Consider the following 16,485-nt stretch of genomic DNA (forward strand, 5'->3'; position numbering starts at 1 on the left):
ACACACACACACACACACACACACACACACACACACACACACACACAGTAAATGCTAGGTAGGTGTTATCAGCAGTAAAGTGGTAGTACCCAGCTTTGCAAACATGTAAGGGGTATTTTGAAAGAAACTGGCAGAGATTGAAGCTGTATAGTAGATAGCTTTGAATTAAGGAATCATTAAAAGTGTCTGGGAAAAGTTTAATGATCTTAACTATGCTTTAGGATATTTATCTGATAGTCTTTGTGGGGGGCAGTGAGAAGATTGAGATGAAGGTCTTTTGCTTGATAAAGGTGATGGCAGGAATAGGAGCATCCAGCTTATTTTGTTAGGCAGCTACTTTACAACTTGAGAGGAGTTGAGATTGGGAAATTGAGTCACTCTGGGGCAGTATTATGTCCCCTATATAGATGATGGCTTCTTACATGAGGTGTTCCCAGACAGCAGGCTTCTTTAGTCTGCTGACCCACAGGGATACAACTTTGTGGAGCATGGACTAGAATATGTAACAAATTTGGGCTGATCATTTTTCCTTAGGAAAATTAGTCTGAACTAATATATTGGCTGAGTTCTGACAGTCCAGCAATTCTTTTTTCCCCTAATAATAATTAAAAGTTTCTGTTGGTGTGATGATTAAAATATAGATGAGCTAATGACATAGAATTTTAATTATTCTTACTTGATTATTTCCTGTTTGAAGAATAATCAGAAATGTTTTTGTTCTTTCATTTTAAACACTACTGAGCTTAGGTTGCCCCTATTATGCTCTTCTAGTCACCACTACTTTTTCCTTTATAGCACTACTACAATTATAACTTTAAAAGTTGACAAGGGGGCTCAGTTGCTTAGACATCTGCCTTTGGCTCAGGTTGTGATCCCAGGACCCTGGGATCAAGCCTCACGTCGGGCTCCCCGTTCAGTGGGGAGCTTGCTTCTCCCTCTGTCCTGCTGCGCCCCTTGCTTGTGTGCAATCGTGCACTCCCTCGCGCTCTCTCTCTCTCTCTGACAAATAAATAAATAAAATCTTTAAAAAAAAAGTTGAGAGGGTTATGAATATGAGCATTGTAAAGTCAATCCAGGTACCATTTGGAAGACTGTTTCTGATTAAGAAGTGTTCTAGGCTGCTCTAGATGTAGTTATTTATTAGATTTCCTTCAAATGGAATACACGCTAAAGATGAAATTCCTTAATGCCTTAGTCTTTATAGACTTCAATATTAGATCAACAAAAAGTTAAGTCATGGTTTTTGGACAGATAAAAGTGCTTCTAAAACCATGAGATTTTAGTTAGGACTTAATCCAAAAACAAGATGCAAAATAATTGACCTTTATTACAGACAAGGATTTAGTAGAGAAAACTTCATTATCTTTAGTCTAAACTAATTAAAATCGCCCAATAAAGAAGAAACACTATTGGATGGGGGAATGAGCAAAATGGGTGAAGAGGAGTAGGAGATACAGTCTTCCAGTTATAGAATGAGTAAGTGGGGGAATAAAAGGTGCAGCGTAAGAAATACAGTCAGTGGTATTATAATAACATTGTGTGGTGACAGATGGTAGCTACACTTGTGGTGAGCACAGCAGAATGTAAAAACTTGTATCACTGTGTTATATACCTGAGACTAACATAATTGTGTGTCAACTAACCAACCAGAAAAAAAAAGAGAACCACCACTGTTTTGATAATGTTAGTGAGTTAATTTGTATACTGATACTCTTCTCAACTGATTTTGAGTACTGAATCAGAGACTTAGTAATATCAATATAAATTTGTAGCTATTACAGAGATATTTTTGGTCCTAGTTTATGTAACATCTACTTCCTCTGACATTTTTTTTTCACATTTAGTAGACACTTTTACAAATTTTAGTTTTCAAATTCTTTTCCAATGTTCTTTTTAATGATCCTGAATGTAATTTAAGTGAGCCTATACAGTGTGAAATGTGAGGAACTTAATATGCTGTTAGGATTTTAATTTTGAAATTGAACAGCAAACTTAGGTATGGTGTAGATTGCTGATGGGAAATCAGATATGAAGTTTTAACTTCATACTAATAAAATGGTATTCTGTAAAAACCTACAAGATAATATTGATGTTTATTTTAATACCATTGAATTAAATGAAACAATATTCCCAGTTCATCAGGTCTTATTTTGTAACATTCTAGAGATTATTAAGTTGTATATATAGCATGAGACTAGCCACATTTGGAGGTATTGAAAGCTCTAACTTTAAAATGATCAAGTGATGTAACTTGATATAACTTGAAGATGTACTACATACACAACTGCATTTGAGATATTTTGGCAAATGTCTCTCAAGATGCCTTGAAGAGAGAACATGTAAATTCATAACATCCTAACCAAATGTTCTGACTTTAAAATAAGAATTGGCGAGATTATACTTGGGTTTAGGTATCTTAATGCTGAAAATCTTTTCCTGTAGGACCGAGGTGATGAATTCACATACACAGGGAGTGGTGGTAAAAATCTTGCTGGTAATAAAAGAATTGGTGCACCATCGGCTGATCAAACATTAACAAACATGAACAGGTACTCTTTATTGTTAGAGTTTGTAAAGACTATCTATTTGGGCTTTGTATAAAAGTTTGATTATAGTCATATAATTTTAAGTTAGACTGTAGGGGAGAATCTTAAATTGAGAGTTAAAGATCTAAATTTAAAATCCCACTACCTGATTATATGATTGTAAGCATTCTAACTCATTTCCTAATACTCGTTTTTAAAGGACATAATTCCCAGTCTTAATACATGTGTTTTGCATTTGAAAACATGTTGAAACATTTGAAGGAAGGGAACCTATATAAGTGAAATTGAGGACAAGGTGGCTATCTACTATCCCATAGGTCAAAGTTATGTTTTACTCAACATAGATTTATCTTTTAAAGTAACAAACTTCTTCTTAAGAGACTCACCAGTGTGAGATAGGTTTAAGTTTGGGAGCCGCATTTGTGGGCATAAGTGAAACATCAGATAAACTTAATCAGAACTACACTCAAGGTGCTTTTAGAATTTATAATAACGTCTCTTAAGTGTTATAAAAGAGAATGTTTAGTTACAAAAGTGACCTTTTCTAAGTAAATACTTATAAAGCATTACAAAAGAGCCACCTTGTGCTGACCTTTGTTCTATAGAAGTATTAATGATATTCCAGCTTCCATGGGAACAAAAAAATGACTTCAAAATGTTTTATTTCATATGTGCATGCTATAGCAATAATAAAAACGTGACCCACACCATCAGATAGCAATGACCACATTATAACTTGTCGTATTGATAATTTTTTGACCAATTTCATAAAGTTGAAATTTTTATATCCTATTGTTAAGGGTGTTTTATGGATTGAGTAAAAATGAGTATTTTTCTTTCTTGAGTCGAAATCACTCGGTTTTAAGTAGTGTGCCCTTAATTTCTGATTACCGTGTGAAGTAAAGAATACACCAGTATGATTTCAAGAATTTGTTGCATACCAAATTACATACAGTCTGTTTTTATGTCTTCCTTCTATATTATTTCTGACAGTAGGATTATTTAACTGAACCAGCAGAGGAGACAGGTCAGATTTGCTGGTGAAAACATTCCTGAGGCAGGAGTCCAGTTCCTAGCTAGTATTTTTCTAGCAAAATAGCAGCTCTTCAGGAGGAATGATCTTAAAAGAGTTAGAAATATTTTGATGTGTTTTTGTCAGTGAAAGTGTATCTTGAATTTGTAAAAGGGCTTTTTTACATTGTCAAATTTGAAAATTATATTTACCTTTTAATAACATTAGATTATTTTGCTTGAATGAAGTTTGTTTCCTAACTTCTTGCATTTGTAATATACATGGTAAATATTTTCCAAGCTTTTAAAGAATCTAATAAGTATAACCCTGTTTGCCATATGTTATAATCTTATTAGAAAATAATTGAGAAGTAGTAAAAATGTTTGTATTGAAAGGTAGTGAATATAAAATATTAACTCAGAACCATTTAGGATTGACTTATCATAGGGACTCTGACATCCATTCTGTTAATTTATACATTAAGCTTTGAGTACGCATTGTGATTGTAAAGACCTCTGGGCAAAAGATACCTATATGTTTTATAAACATGAAAACCAAGGTGAAAGACCCTTAGCTCTGCATCATATTATACTCTTTCCTAAGTAGTATATGGTCCAGTTCATTTTTGCTTCTCCACTAAGAGGTAGTTTGGTGCCTGCTTCTTGCTTTGAAAAGTTTGTTCCTACTTCCTCTCAGCTCTTTCACTTTATGAAACTGAAGAGGGCAACAAGGTAACCTGGCCTTCATTTATCAGGGCAGTCAGAAGCAATCGATTAAGCTGCAGAGTAATGGAAAAGCCTTGTTTCACCTAGTTTGATCTTAGATTCTCTTCACATACTTGAACAACCTACATACTTATGTGAAACTAGAAGTGAGTTAATAATGCCAGTTAGGGGTGGCAGTCATTCTGAATGAAGGTGCCTATAAGCACCAAGGCATTCCACTCATTAATGTGAAAATACTATTTGTCCTTTTCCTAGCTCTTTAAGAAGATGAAATGTGTATATCTCAATAGGTATTACATAAATAAGATGGAATACTAGCCCTAGAAGGTTGGCTACATTTTCTTCTACCTCCCAGAGATTTAATGCATCTCCCTTTGAGATAAAAAAGATAACTTGGTAAACTTTAACTATTTGACCACATTTGTAAAAGTTTTTTTTTTTTCTAACAAAACACTTTGAGTTTATTTACTTTAACAGTATAACTGATCAAGAGATCTGGATAGATTAGATGTTTAGTCATAAGGTCAATTTTTTTTTTTTTATTTTGAGCCTACGTAAAATTATACCCTGAAAAAGTATTTTGTATCATACCTGAATTTACCAAATTGGGTGTGTATGTGTTTTAACCTTACATGTTCTCAGTGGTTTCTTTTCACTTAAGTTAGGAAGTAGGTATCTGAGAAGAATACTAATTTTAAATAGATTCTAGTTGGGGGGGGGTTTGTTTTTGTTTTTTGTTTTTGTTTTTTGACAGGACTAAGTTCTCCCAAGAAAGGTCTTCTTACATAACCTTACTGATTAATCACTACTAAGTGAGTACACATACTAAGGAAGCTTCAACTAAATCAGGTGCTGCTTCTCACTCAGTGTCCCTCCTTGTTCACATGTCATAGTAAAAATAGTGATCTGGAGGAGCCAAAAATCTTTATGGTCATGATTTAACACAGACATTTGAATGCTTCAGTTTTATTTAAATTTTTTACTCAAAGTCTTTAAACGATATTCTCTTATTAAACTTGTTCTTTAATAGCTTCTAAACATTAAGGATTCTCTATCGTCTGGAATGTGGAAAGTAGACCTAGAAAGGTCATTTGTACCTTGCTGACAAATTTATTTTCCTGGATTTCTTTCTACATTATTCCAGCAGTTTACCTCACTCCCTTATCAAAAATAAATACTACAACAATCACTTGCTTTAGTTTTCCAACTTTCTCCCTTCCCTCAACAAACGTTATTTTAAAAAAATTCCATGTATTTCTAGTTGTTTTCTATTATACGTGGCACAGATGTTATTACTTTCAGAAGAACCCTACAGGCTATCTGAGAACCAATCCCCTGGCTTGGGGGTGACATCAGAAAACTGATTTGTCTTCTCTGCTGGTGGGGGAAAGCATAATCCTATTATCTGGAATAATATGGAAAGAATCATAGAATCTTAACCATCAGGTAAGGCATAATTCACCTTTTAATTGAGCTAATAATGCGATTATATACTTAAAGATTACTTGGTATAAAGACTTTGTTTTATTTTTTAGGGCATTGGCCCTAAACTGTGATGCTCCATTGGATGATAAAATTGGAGCAGAGTCTCGGAATTGGAGAGCTGGTAAGCCAGTCAGAGTGATACGCAGTTTTAAAGGGAGGAAGATCAGCAAATATGCTCCTGAAGAAGGCAACAGATATGATGGCATTTATAAGGTGCTCTATCTGGCATGACATCTTGTTAGTCATTCTTCCTGGGCTTTCAAGACAGGGTTGCCAAAGGGAACTACTCTACTGGGGTGGGCTAAAGGAAAGAGTAGATCACCTTAGTTGGTACTTCTGCTTTTTCTGGAAATACAACAGATATACAAAGTGAGCTTCTAACTTTGATACTTTTCTCTTAACACTTATCTGAAGTCTGTAAGGGCAGAGTTACATTTTGAGTTAAGCTTTTTGTAAGTATATATTCTCTATGATAAAACTAAATAATGTGGCCATTGTAGATACTGATTCTTATATCTTTATAATTATTTTAATTGTAATAGATTTTCAAAGCCAAGCATGTTATAATTTGTAAAATAGGTTGTTTAAAAAACAGAGGCATTTACTGCCACCATTTTTATCTATTATGCAGGAATCTATTCGTGAGCATAATCTTGTTAATATTTCACGTTTATAGCAATGTGTACTTATATGGGAACTAACTTAATTAGGAAATAAGGTCAAAACAATACCTTAGTGAATATTTTTTATTTACTGTTCCTACAACAAAGCAAGCATCTTTTGCAGTTGCATTTAGTTCAGTCAAGTATACTTAAACTAGTAATATATTATGAGTAAGTCTAAATATTAAATCTCAAACTACTACAAAATACTGTGATTTAGGTGGTAAAATACTGGCCAGAAATTTCATCAAGCCATGGATTCTTGGTTTGGCGCTACCTTTTAAGAAGAGATGATGTTGAACCTGCTCCTTGGACCTCAGAAGGAATAGAACGGTCAAGAAGACTATGTCTGCGTTTACAGGTTAGATTACATTTGTCTAGGCTCCTTGTATGTTCATAAAAATGCGCACCTCTGTAGTATCTTTGTGCCTTAACACTGGAAACAACCCATGGCAATTGATCAGTGGACTTTAAGGGGTGAGGAATGAAATCATGCAAGTATACAGAAGGAAAACAAGTAAAAAGGTAGCATTCTAGGTGTCAGACTGCCCTAAGACCAAGAACTGTGCTTGGGAAAAGCCAGGCCTTCAATGAAAAGTAAAATATTTCAAATCAATTTGGAAATGACTTGAAGAATGAGGGAGAGGGATACATAAAATTTACATAAAGGAGGCCTTAAGAAGGGAAGTTTATCCTAGAGGGCACAGGGGGTGTGTCTCTGGTAGGGGAAGGGGGAGGTGGCTTGTAAGAGTGGTCTGCTTCCTACCCTTCTCACTTTTCCTCACCCCTTTTTTCTCTTCCCCCTCAAAGCTGCTTCCCTGTCCTGTCACCACCTTTAGTGCTTTGCCTTTTTTTTTTCCCCTTTGCCCATGTTCAGCTGTTAACCCATTTAAGACTTTGTTGGTTTTGTGTGCATAATGGATGGTATGGCTACATTCCCCGTCCACTGCCTATGCACCCTAGACTTTGTCCCTGACACTGACTTCAGAGCATGGTTTGAGTTCATCCTCCCATCATTCCCCATTGTTGTGCTTCCTGTAAAGACTACCAGCTTTTCATTTCCCCTGGCTCTGCCCACACTGCATGTGTAGGGGCTGAACTATGGGCAAGTGTCTGACCACCCAGGCAGGTGAGTGTGTGTTTTCTAGTGCAAGTCTGTGTCTGTTTTCGTTTTCTTTTTAAACTCGTAGAATAATTGTTTCATTAATTAAATGAGACCCATCAGCTGCTAAAATAACTGCCAAAATAATTCTTTTTATAACAATATAAAAAAATAACTTGTTAAATCCATTTTTAAAAGCTTTTTCAGATTCATTGTTCAGCAGAGCAGTGTTGTAGATAGGTTAGATTTGAAACTGTAAGCAGAAGCATGTAAGCCCATCTACTATGATAAGTTAATAATATCATTGATGGGGCCTAAAACATGTTGAGTTTAAATATCAGTGTTAATCAATAAAGCATGTCCCCCAGAAAAGTGTAGCCAGTAAAACACAAATAGGTAGACTTTATTCCTTAAACTCGAACCTTTAGCTGATAAAGAATTCAGTAATTTAGTGGCTTTAGGTCTTCTAAAAGCCCCATCTTCCCTATTTTGGTAGATAAGAAATTTAGCCCTTAATGTTGGGGGGTGGGAGTTGTTTTGTTTTGTTTTTTAAAGATTGGCTCCACAATTGAGTGTAATACCATCTATGTGAGTACTGTACTGTACTCTGTGATTGATCTTCACTTACCTTCATATCTAGATTCTTCTCCTCCTTAAACTTCTTAAGCCACCTAGTCAAATCTCCTGAAAACTTGTCTTTCCTCTTTTAGATCTGAAACTAAGATCATTATTTTATAAAATGAAATATTAACAGTCATAACTACATGGTTTTACACTGAATTGGGGATTTTAATAGTCTTCTGTCCTTTAAATGTCTGTTTCCTTTATATAAAGTCTCTTAGTTTAGGAAAAATAAACTCTTCACCCCTGCCCTTTTTAGATTTCTCAGCAGCATCTAGAACAAACTCCCCCCCCCCCGCCACTTCCTTGCGAAGCTTAAATCTATATTGTACTTTTTCCCTTATCAGTATCCAGTAGGTTACCCTTCAGATAAGGAAGGGAAGAAGACTAAAGGACAGTCAAAGAAGCAGGCCAGCGGAGCCTCAAAAAGGCCGACTACAGATGGTAGGTAATGATTGCAGACATCAGTCCTAAAAATGTAGTTACTCATAAAGAAAAATATTAAGAGGATAAATTGAGAAACTCATAAGAAAAGGGATATTTGGGAGTGGTGGAAAGGCGCGGGACTTTTTGTGTATTTTAGTAGTGTTGGAGCCAAAACAACAGCAAATGTAGTATTCTAAACTCCAAGGGAAGTCAGATGCTGCTTTATGCAGGTTATCTTCATGTTAAACATTACTGGTGCCAATTAACTGTTTGATCTCATAGTTCTGCTTGGAATCACTCAGAAGTTTGCTTATGTATTTTTAAATAAATCTAGATGATTGTCCAAGTGCCTCCAAAGTGTTAAAAACACCAGATTCAGCAGAAGCAGTTGAGGCTTTCCAACTAACCCCTCAACAACAACATCTGATTAGAGAAGATCACCAAAACCAGAAGCTATGGGATGAAGTGCTTGCATCTCTTGTGGAAGGTCCAGTATGTAAAGGTTTTTTTAATAATAATGTTCCAATAACAAATAGTGAAAAATAATACTTTTTGCAAGTCAGTCAAAACTTGATGTTTTTATGTAATCCTCTCATCCAGTAGCCACTACCTTTCAGAAATAATCTAAAGTAATACTTAAATGCTTTTAAATTGATTTTAGGCCTCTTAGTTGTTGGTTTTGATCTCTCTGTGCCTGAACTTACTCATTTATGTTGAAGGCACTGTTCATGGGAAGAATTTTTACTTTGTATAACACAATTTAAAACTCATCGGGAAATTTTTTGCTGTAGTTCAGTTATTCTGATGGTGTAAATCTTAAGCAATTCAGCACATGTTTAACCTAGTGGTTAAAAAAAACAAACAAACGATTTATTTAAATACTTTATATGTTTTAGATTATTTCCCCATTTTTTGGTAATCATGGCACTTTAAAGTGAAAAGGAGTTACAACTGATGTGTTGATTTTGTGTTACACTATATTTTGCAAATGAAGCTTTCTTATCAAATTCCAGAAGCTGGAATTTTCAAATATGAATTGTCTATTCCTTCTTTGTTCACTTGCTTTTATTGTGTCTTTAATTTTGCTTAAAATTAGAATATTCCATTTTATTAGATAGTAACCCCTTATTAGGTGTGATATAGTTTTCTGGGTTTTTTCCTCTGTGCAACTGCTGTGGGTGAGCTTGAATTTTTATCCTGTCATCGTCTAATAATTTCTTCTTTCCAATGTTCCCTTTATTTCTGTCCATTCATTAGCCAGAACTTCTCATGTGTCTGAAATGGGGTTAGTTACCTTTCTGTCTAAATTTAGGGAGAACTGTCAGTTTTTTCTGTTGCTTTTTATTTGAGAAAGAGTCATCAATATTAAGGAAGAATGTTCCCTGGTATAATTTTTAAACATCCATTTACGTATTTATATATTCATTTATGTATATGTATTTATATAGATATATTTTTTAACATTTTATTTTTAAGTAATCTCTACTCCCAATATGGGACTCAAACTCAGAACCCCCAGGTCAAGAGTCATATGCTCTACTGACTGAGTCAGAGCCAGCCAGGCGTCCCAATTTATTCATTTTATTTTATTTATTTATTTTTTATTTTATTTATTTATTTTTTAGTAATCTCTACCCCCAATGTGGGGCTCAAACTCACAACACCAGGATCAAGAGGCTCATGCTCTACAGACTGAGGCAGCCAGGTGCCCCTAATTTTTTCCATTTTTTTTAATGTTATGTTAATCACCACACATTACATCATTAGTTTTTGATGTAGTGTTCCATAATTCATTGTTTGCGTATAACACCCAGTGCTCCATGTAGAACATGTGCTCTTTAATACCCATCACCAGGCTAACCCATGCTCTCCACCTCCCTCCCCTCTGATTTTACCCCTTCATTCTTCCCCTCCTGCTATCTTCTTCTTTTTTTTTTTTTTTAACATATAATGTATTATTTGCTTCAGAGGTACATATCTGTGAATCAACAGTCTTCCACAATTCACAGTGCTCACCATAGCACATACCCTCCCCAGTATCTATCACCAGCCACCCCATCCTTCCCACCCCTCCACCACTCCAGCAACCCTCCGTTTGTTTCCTGAGATTAAGACTTCCTCATATCAGTGAGGTCATATGATACATGTCTTTCTCTGATTGATTTATTTTGCTCAGCATAACACCCTCCAGTTCCATCCACATTGTTGCAAATGGCAAGATTTCATTCTTTTTCATGGCTGCATAATATTCCATTGTATAAATATACCACATCTTTTTTATCCATTCATCTGTCAATGGACATCTTGGCTCTTTCCACAGTTTGGCTGTTGTGGACATTGCTGCTATAAACATCGGGGTGCACATGCCCCTTCGGATCCCTACATTTGTATCTCTGGGGTAAATACCCAGTAGTGCAATTGCTGGGTCGTATGGTAGCTCTATTTTCAACTGTTTGAGGAACCTCCATACTGTTTTCCAGAGGGGTTGCACCAGCTTGCATTCCCACCAACAGTATAGGAGGGTTTCCCTTTCTCCGCATCCCCGCCAACATCTGTTGTTTCCTGACTTAATTTTAGCCATTCTGACTAGTGTGAGGTGGTATCTCATTGAGGTTTTGATTTGGATTTCCCTGATGCCAAGCAATGTTGAACACTTTTTCATGTGTCTGTTGGCCATTTGGATGTCTTCTTTGGAAAATGTCTGTTCATGTCTTCCGCCCATTTCTTGATTGGATTATTTGTTCTTTGGGTGTTGAGTTTGATAAGTTCTTTATTTGGATACTAGCCCTTTATCTGCTATATCATTTGCAAATATTTTCTCCCCTTCTTTCGGTTGTCTTTTGGTTTTGTGGACTGTTTCTTTTGCTGTGCAAAAGCTTTTTATCTTGATGAAGTCCCAATAGTTCATTTTTGCTCTTGCTTCCCTTGCCTTTGGCGACGTTTCTAGGAAGAATTTGCTGCGGCTGAGGTCGAAGAGGTTCCTGCCTGTGTTCTGCTTTAGGATGTTGATGGACTCCTGTCTCACATTTAGGTCTTTGAAGCATTTTGAGTCTGTTTTTGTGTGTGGTGTAAGGAATTGTCCAGTTTCATTCTTCTGCATGTGGCTGTCCAATTTTCCCAACACCATTTGTTGAAGAGACTGTCTTTTTTCCATTGGATGTTCTTTGCTGCTTTGTCAAAGATTAGTTGGCCATAGAGTTGAGGGTCCATTTCTGGGCTCTCGATTCTGTTCCATTGATCTATGTGTCTATTTTTGTACCAGGACCATACGATCTTGATGATGACAGCTTTGTAATAGAAAGTCCGGAATTGTGATACCGCCAGCTTTTCCTTTCTTTTTCAGCATTCCTCTGGCTATTCGAGGTCTTTTCTGGTACCATACAAATTTTAGAATTATTTGTTCTATTTCTTTGAAAAAAGTGGATGGTATTTTGATGGGGATTGCATTGAATGTGTAGATTTCTCTAGGTAGCATTGACATCTTCACACTATGGTTCTTCCAATCCATGAGCATGGAATGTTTTTCTATTTCTTTGTGTCTTTCTCAATTTCTTTCATGAGTATTTTATAGTTTTCTAAGTACAGATCATTTGCCTCTTTGGTTAGATTTATTCCTAGGTATCTTATGATTTTGGGTGCAATTGTAAATGGGATCGACTCCTTAATTTCTCTTTCTTCTGTCTTGTTGGTATATAGGAATGCCACTGATTTCTGTGCATGGATTTTATATCCTGCCACTTTACTGAATTCCTGTGTGAGTTCCAGCAGTTTTGGGGTGGAGTCTTTTGGTTTTTCCACATAAAGTATCATATCATCTGCAAAGAGTGAGAGTTTGACTTCTTCTTTGCCGATTTGGATGCCTTTGATTTCTTTTTGTCGTCTGATTGCTGTGGCCAGGAATTTTAATACTATGTTGAATAGCAGTGGTGATAGTGGACATCCCTGCCATGTTCCTGACCTAAGGAGGAAAGCTCTCAGTTTTTCTCCATTGAGAATGATATTCGCTGTAGGTTTTTCATAGATGGCTTTTATGATATTGAGGTATGTACCTTCTATCTCTATACTCTGAAGAGTTTTGATCAAGAAAGGATGCAGTACTTTGTTAAATGCCTTCTCTGCATCTCTTGAGAGGATCATATGGTTCTTGTTCTTTCTATTATTAATGTATTGTATCACGTTGACTGATTTGCGGATGTTGAACCAACCTTGCAGCGCAGGTATAAATCCCATTTGGTTGTGGTGAATAATCCTTTTAATGTACTGTTGGATACTATTTGCTAGTATTTTGGTGAGAATTTTTGCATCTGTATTCATCAAGGATATTGGTCTGTAATTCTTCTTTTTGATGGGGTCTTTGGTTAGGGGATCAAGGTAATTGTGGCCTCATAAAATGAGTTTGGAAGTTTTCCTTCCATTTCTATTTTTTGGAACAGTTTCAGAAGAATAGGTATTAATTCTTCTTTAAATGTATGGTAGAATTCCCCTGGGAAGCCATCTGGCCCTGGGCTTTTGTTTGTTGGGAGATTTTTGATGACTGCTTCAATTTCCTTAGTGGTTATAGGTCTGTTCATGTTTTTTCTTTCTTCCTGGTTCAGTATTGGTAGTTGATACATCTCTAGGAATGCATCCATTTCTTCCAGATTATCTTATTTGCTGGCATATAGTTGCTCATACTATGTTCTCATAGTAGTTTGTATTTCTTTGGTGTTGGTTGTGATCTCTCCTCTTTCATTCATGATTTTGTTGATTTGGGTCCTTTGTCTTTTCTTTTTGAGAAGTTTGACCAGGGGTTTATCAATCTTGTTAATTCTTTCAAAGAACCAGCTCCTCGTTTCGTTGATCTGTTCTACTGTTCTTTTGGTTTCTATTTCATCGATTTCTGCTCTGATCTTTATTATTTCTCTTCTCCTGCTGAGTTTAGGCTTTATTTGCTGTTCTCTCTCCAGCTCCTTTAGGTGTAGGGTTAGGTGGTGTATTTGAGACCTTTCTTGTTTCTTGAGAAAGGCATGTGTTGCTATATACTTTCCTCTCAGGACTGCCTTTGCTGTATCCCAAAGATTTTGAACAGTTGTGTTTTCATTTTCATTGGTTTCCATGAATTTTTTTAATTCTTCTTTAATTTCCTGGTTGACCCATTCATTCTTTAGTAGGATGCTCTTTAGCCCCCATGTATTTGAGTTCTTTCGACTTTCCTCTTGTGACTGAGTCCTAGTTTCAAAGCATTGTGGTCTGAAAATGTGCAGGGAATGATCCCAATCTTTTGGTACTTGTTGAGACCTGATTTGTGACCCAGGATGTGACCTATTCTGGAGAATTTTCCGTGGGGACTAGAGAAGAATGTGTATTCCATTGCTTTGGGATGGAATGTTCTGAATATGTCTGTGAAGTCCATTTGGTCCAGTGTGTCATTTAAAGTCTTTATTTCCTTATTGGTCTTTTGCTTAGATGATCTGTCCATTTCAGTCAGGGGGGTGTTAAAGTCCCCCAGTATTATTGTATTGTTCTTAATGTGTTTCTTCGCTTTTGTTATTAATTGCCTTATATAATTGGCTGCTCCCATGTTAGGGGCATAGATATTTACAATTGTTAGATCTTCCTGTTGGATAGACCTTTTAAGTAGGATAGAGTGTCCTTCCTCATCTCTTATTACAGTCTTTGGTTTAAAATCTAATTTGTCTGATATAAGGATTGCCACCCCAGCTTTCTTTTGGTGTCCATTAGCATGATAAATGGTTTTCCACCTCTTCACTTTCAATCTGGGGGTGTCTTTGGGTCTCAAATGAGTCTCTTGCAGACAGCATATAGATGGGTCTTGTTTTTTTTATCCAATCTGATAGCCTGTGTCTTTTGATTGGGGCATTGAGCCCATTTACATTCAGGGTAACTATTGAAAGATATGAATTTAGTGCCATTGTATTGCCTGTAAGGTGACTTACTCTATATTGTCTGTGTTCCTTTCTGGTCTATGTTGCTTTTAGGCTCACTCTTTGCTTAGAGGACCCCTTTCAATATATCTTGTAGGGTTGATTTCGTGTTTGCAAATTCCTTTAGTTTTTATTTGTCCTGGAAGCTTTTATCTCCTTGTATTTTCAGTGACAGCCTAGCTGGATATAGTATTTTTGGCTGCATAGTTTTCTTGTTTAGTGCTCTGAAGATATCATGCCAGTCCTTTCTGGCCTGCCAGGTCTCTTTGGATAGGTCTTTTGCCAATCTAATATTTCTACCATTGTAGGTTACATATCTCTTCTCCAGAGCTGCTTTTAGGATTTTCTCTTTGTCTCTGAGACTCGTTAAGTTTTACTATTAGATGTCTGGGTGTTGACCTATTTTTATTGATTTTGAGAGGGGTTCTCTGTGCCTCCTGGATTTTGATGCCTGTTTCCTTCCCCACATTAGGGACGTCTCTGCCATAATTAGCTCCAGTATACCTTCTGCCCCTCTCTCTTTCTTCTTCTGGGATCCCAATTATTCTAATGTTGTTTTGTCTTACAGTATCGCTTCTCTCTCGAATTCTGCCCTCGTGATCCTATAGTTGTTTATCTCTCTTTTTCTCAGCTTCTTTATTTTCCATCATTTGGTCTTCTATATCACTAATTCTCTCTACTGCCTCATTTATCCTAGCAGTTAGAGCCCCCATTTTTCATTGCACCTCATTAATAGCCTTTTTGATTTCGACTTGGTTAGATTTTAGCTCTTTTATTTCTCCATAAAGGGTTTCTCTAATAACTTCCATGCTTTTTTTTAAGCCCAGCTAGTATCTTTAAAATCATCATTCTGAACTCTAGTTCCGACATCATACTAATGTCTGTATTGAGTAGGTCCCTGGCAGTTGGTACTGCCTCTTGTTCTTTTTGTTGAGGTGATTTTTTTTCCGTCTTGTCATTTTGTCCAGAGGAGAACAGATGAATGAGAGAACAAAATGCTAACAGGGTAACAATGTCCCCAGAAAATATACTCTAAAGAAATCGGAAAAGACCTGAAACCGGGGGAAACGAAAGGGAAAGAAAGAAAAAAAAAGATAAAAGATAAAAACAAAGAAAAACAGAACAAAACAAAAAAACAGTGTGATCAGATATGAGGCTGGTGCATAGATCAGTGTCACACACTAGATTTTGGGTGTATTTTGGTCAGTTAGAAGAAAGTGCCTCCCAAATTTTTAAAGAAAGAAAAACTTACATATGTTCAAAAATGGGTTAATATGAAGGGATGGAATATGACTGTAAAGAAAATTATAAAAGATTTTATAAAAGGAATTGATAAGAAGGTGTTTGAAAAAAGAAAGAAGAGGATTTAAAAAAATGTGATCAGGTAGGAGACTAGAACAAAGCCATACACTAGAGATTTAGGGTATATTTTGATCTCTTAGAAGAAACTCTATCTCAAAATTTTAATGAGAGAACAACTTACATATATTTATGCCAAAAATATGGGTAACTACTATGAAGGGATAGAATATGACTCTAAAAATGAAAAATAAAAATGTTTTTTAAAAAAGGGATAAGATGTTGGTTGAAAAAGGGAAAAAGAAAAATTAAAAAAAAAAGACAGTTAAAAAAATTAACTTTGAAAGACTAAAGAATCATGGTAAAAAAGCCATGAATTCTATGTGCAGTATTCCCCTAGCGCTGGAGTTCTGCCGTTCTCATTGATCGGCAAACTTGGTCTTGCCTGGCGGTTCTTGCTGATCTTCTGGGGGAGGGGCCTGTTGCCGTGGTTCCCAAATGTCTTTGCTGAAGGCGGAATTGCCCCGCCCTTCCTGGGTCTGGGCCAAGTAATCTGCTTGGGTTTGCTCTCGGGAGCTTTTGTTCCCTGTAAGCTTTCTGTACAGCTTTGGAGGACGAGAGTGAAAATGGCGGCCTCCTAATCTCTGCCCTGGAGGAGCCGAGAACTTGGGGCCCCACTCCTC

General features: G+C 36.2%; 1 protein-coding gene across 3 annotated transcripts in view; it reads left to right on the plus strand.

Moving 5' to 3' along the window:
* Positions 1–16,485, plus strand: part of UHRF2 (ubiquitin like with PHD and ring finger domains 2) — an 88,008-nt gene that overhangs the window by 65,454 nt on the left and 6,069 nt on the right. For 2 of the 3 annotated variants that reach the window (XM_025887842.2, XM_025887843.2), the window contains 5 exons: positions 2,443–2,549; positions 5,819–5,981; positions 6,651–6,791; positions 8,501–8,597; positions 8,914–9,071. In XM_025887842.2, coding sequence (XP_025743627.1) covers positions 2,443–2,549; positions 5,819–5,981; positions 6,651–6,791; positions 8,501–8,597; positions 8,914–9,071 — 666 coding nt within the window. The remainder of the gene's footprint in view (positions 1–2,442; positions 2,550–5,818; positions 5,982–6,650; positions 6,792–8,500; positions 8,598–8,913; positions 9,072–16,485) is intronic. The other variant, XM_073880758.1, reaches the window with a different exon arrangement.

The sequence above is a fragment of the Callorhinus ursinus genome, unplaced genomic scaffold (assembly GCF_003265705.2).
Source record: "Callorhinus ursinus isolate GAN/ISIS: 27379988/994484 unplaced genomic scaffold, GSC_fseal_2.0 scaffold39, whole genome shotgun sequence".
NCBI lineage: Eukaryota > Metazoa > Chordata > Mammalia > Carnivora > Otariidae > Callorhinus > Callorhinus ursinus.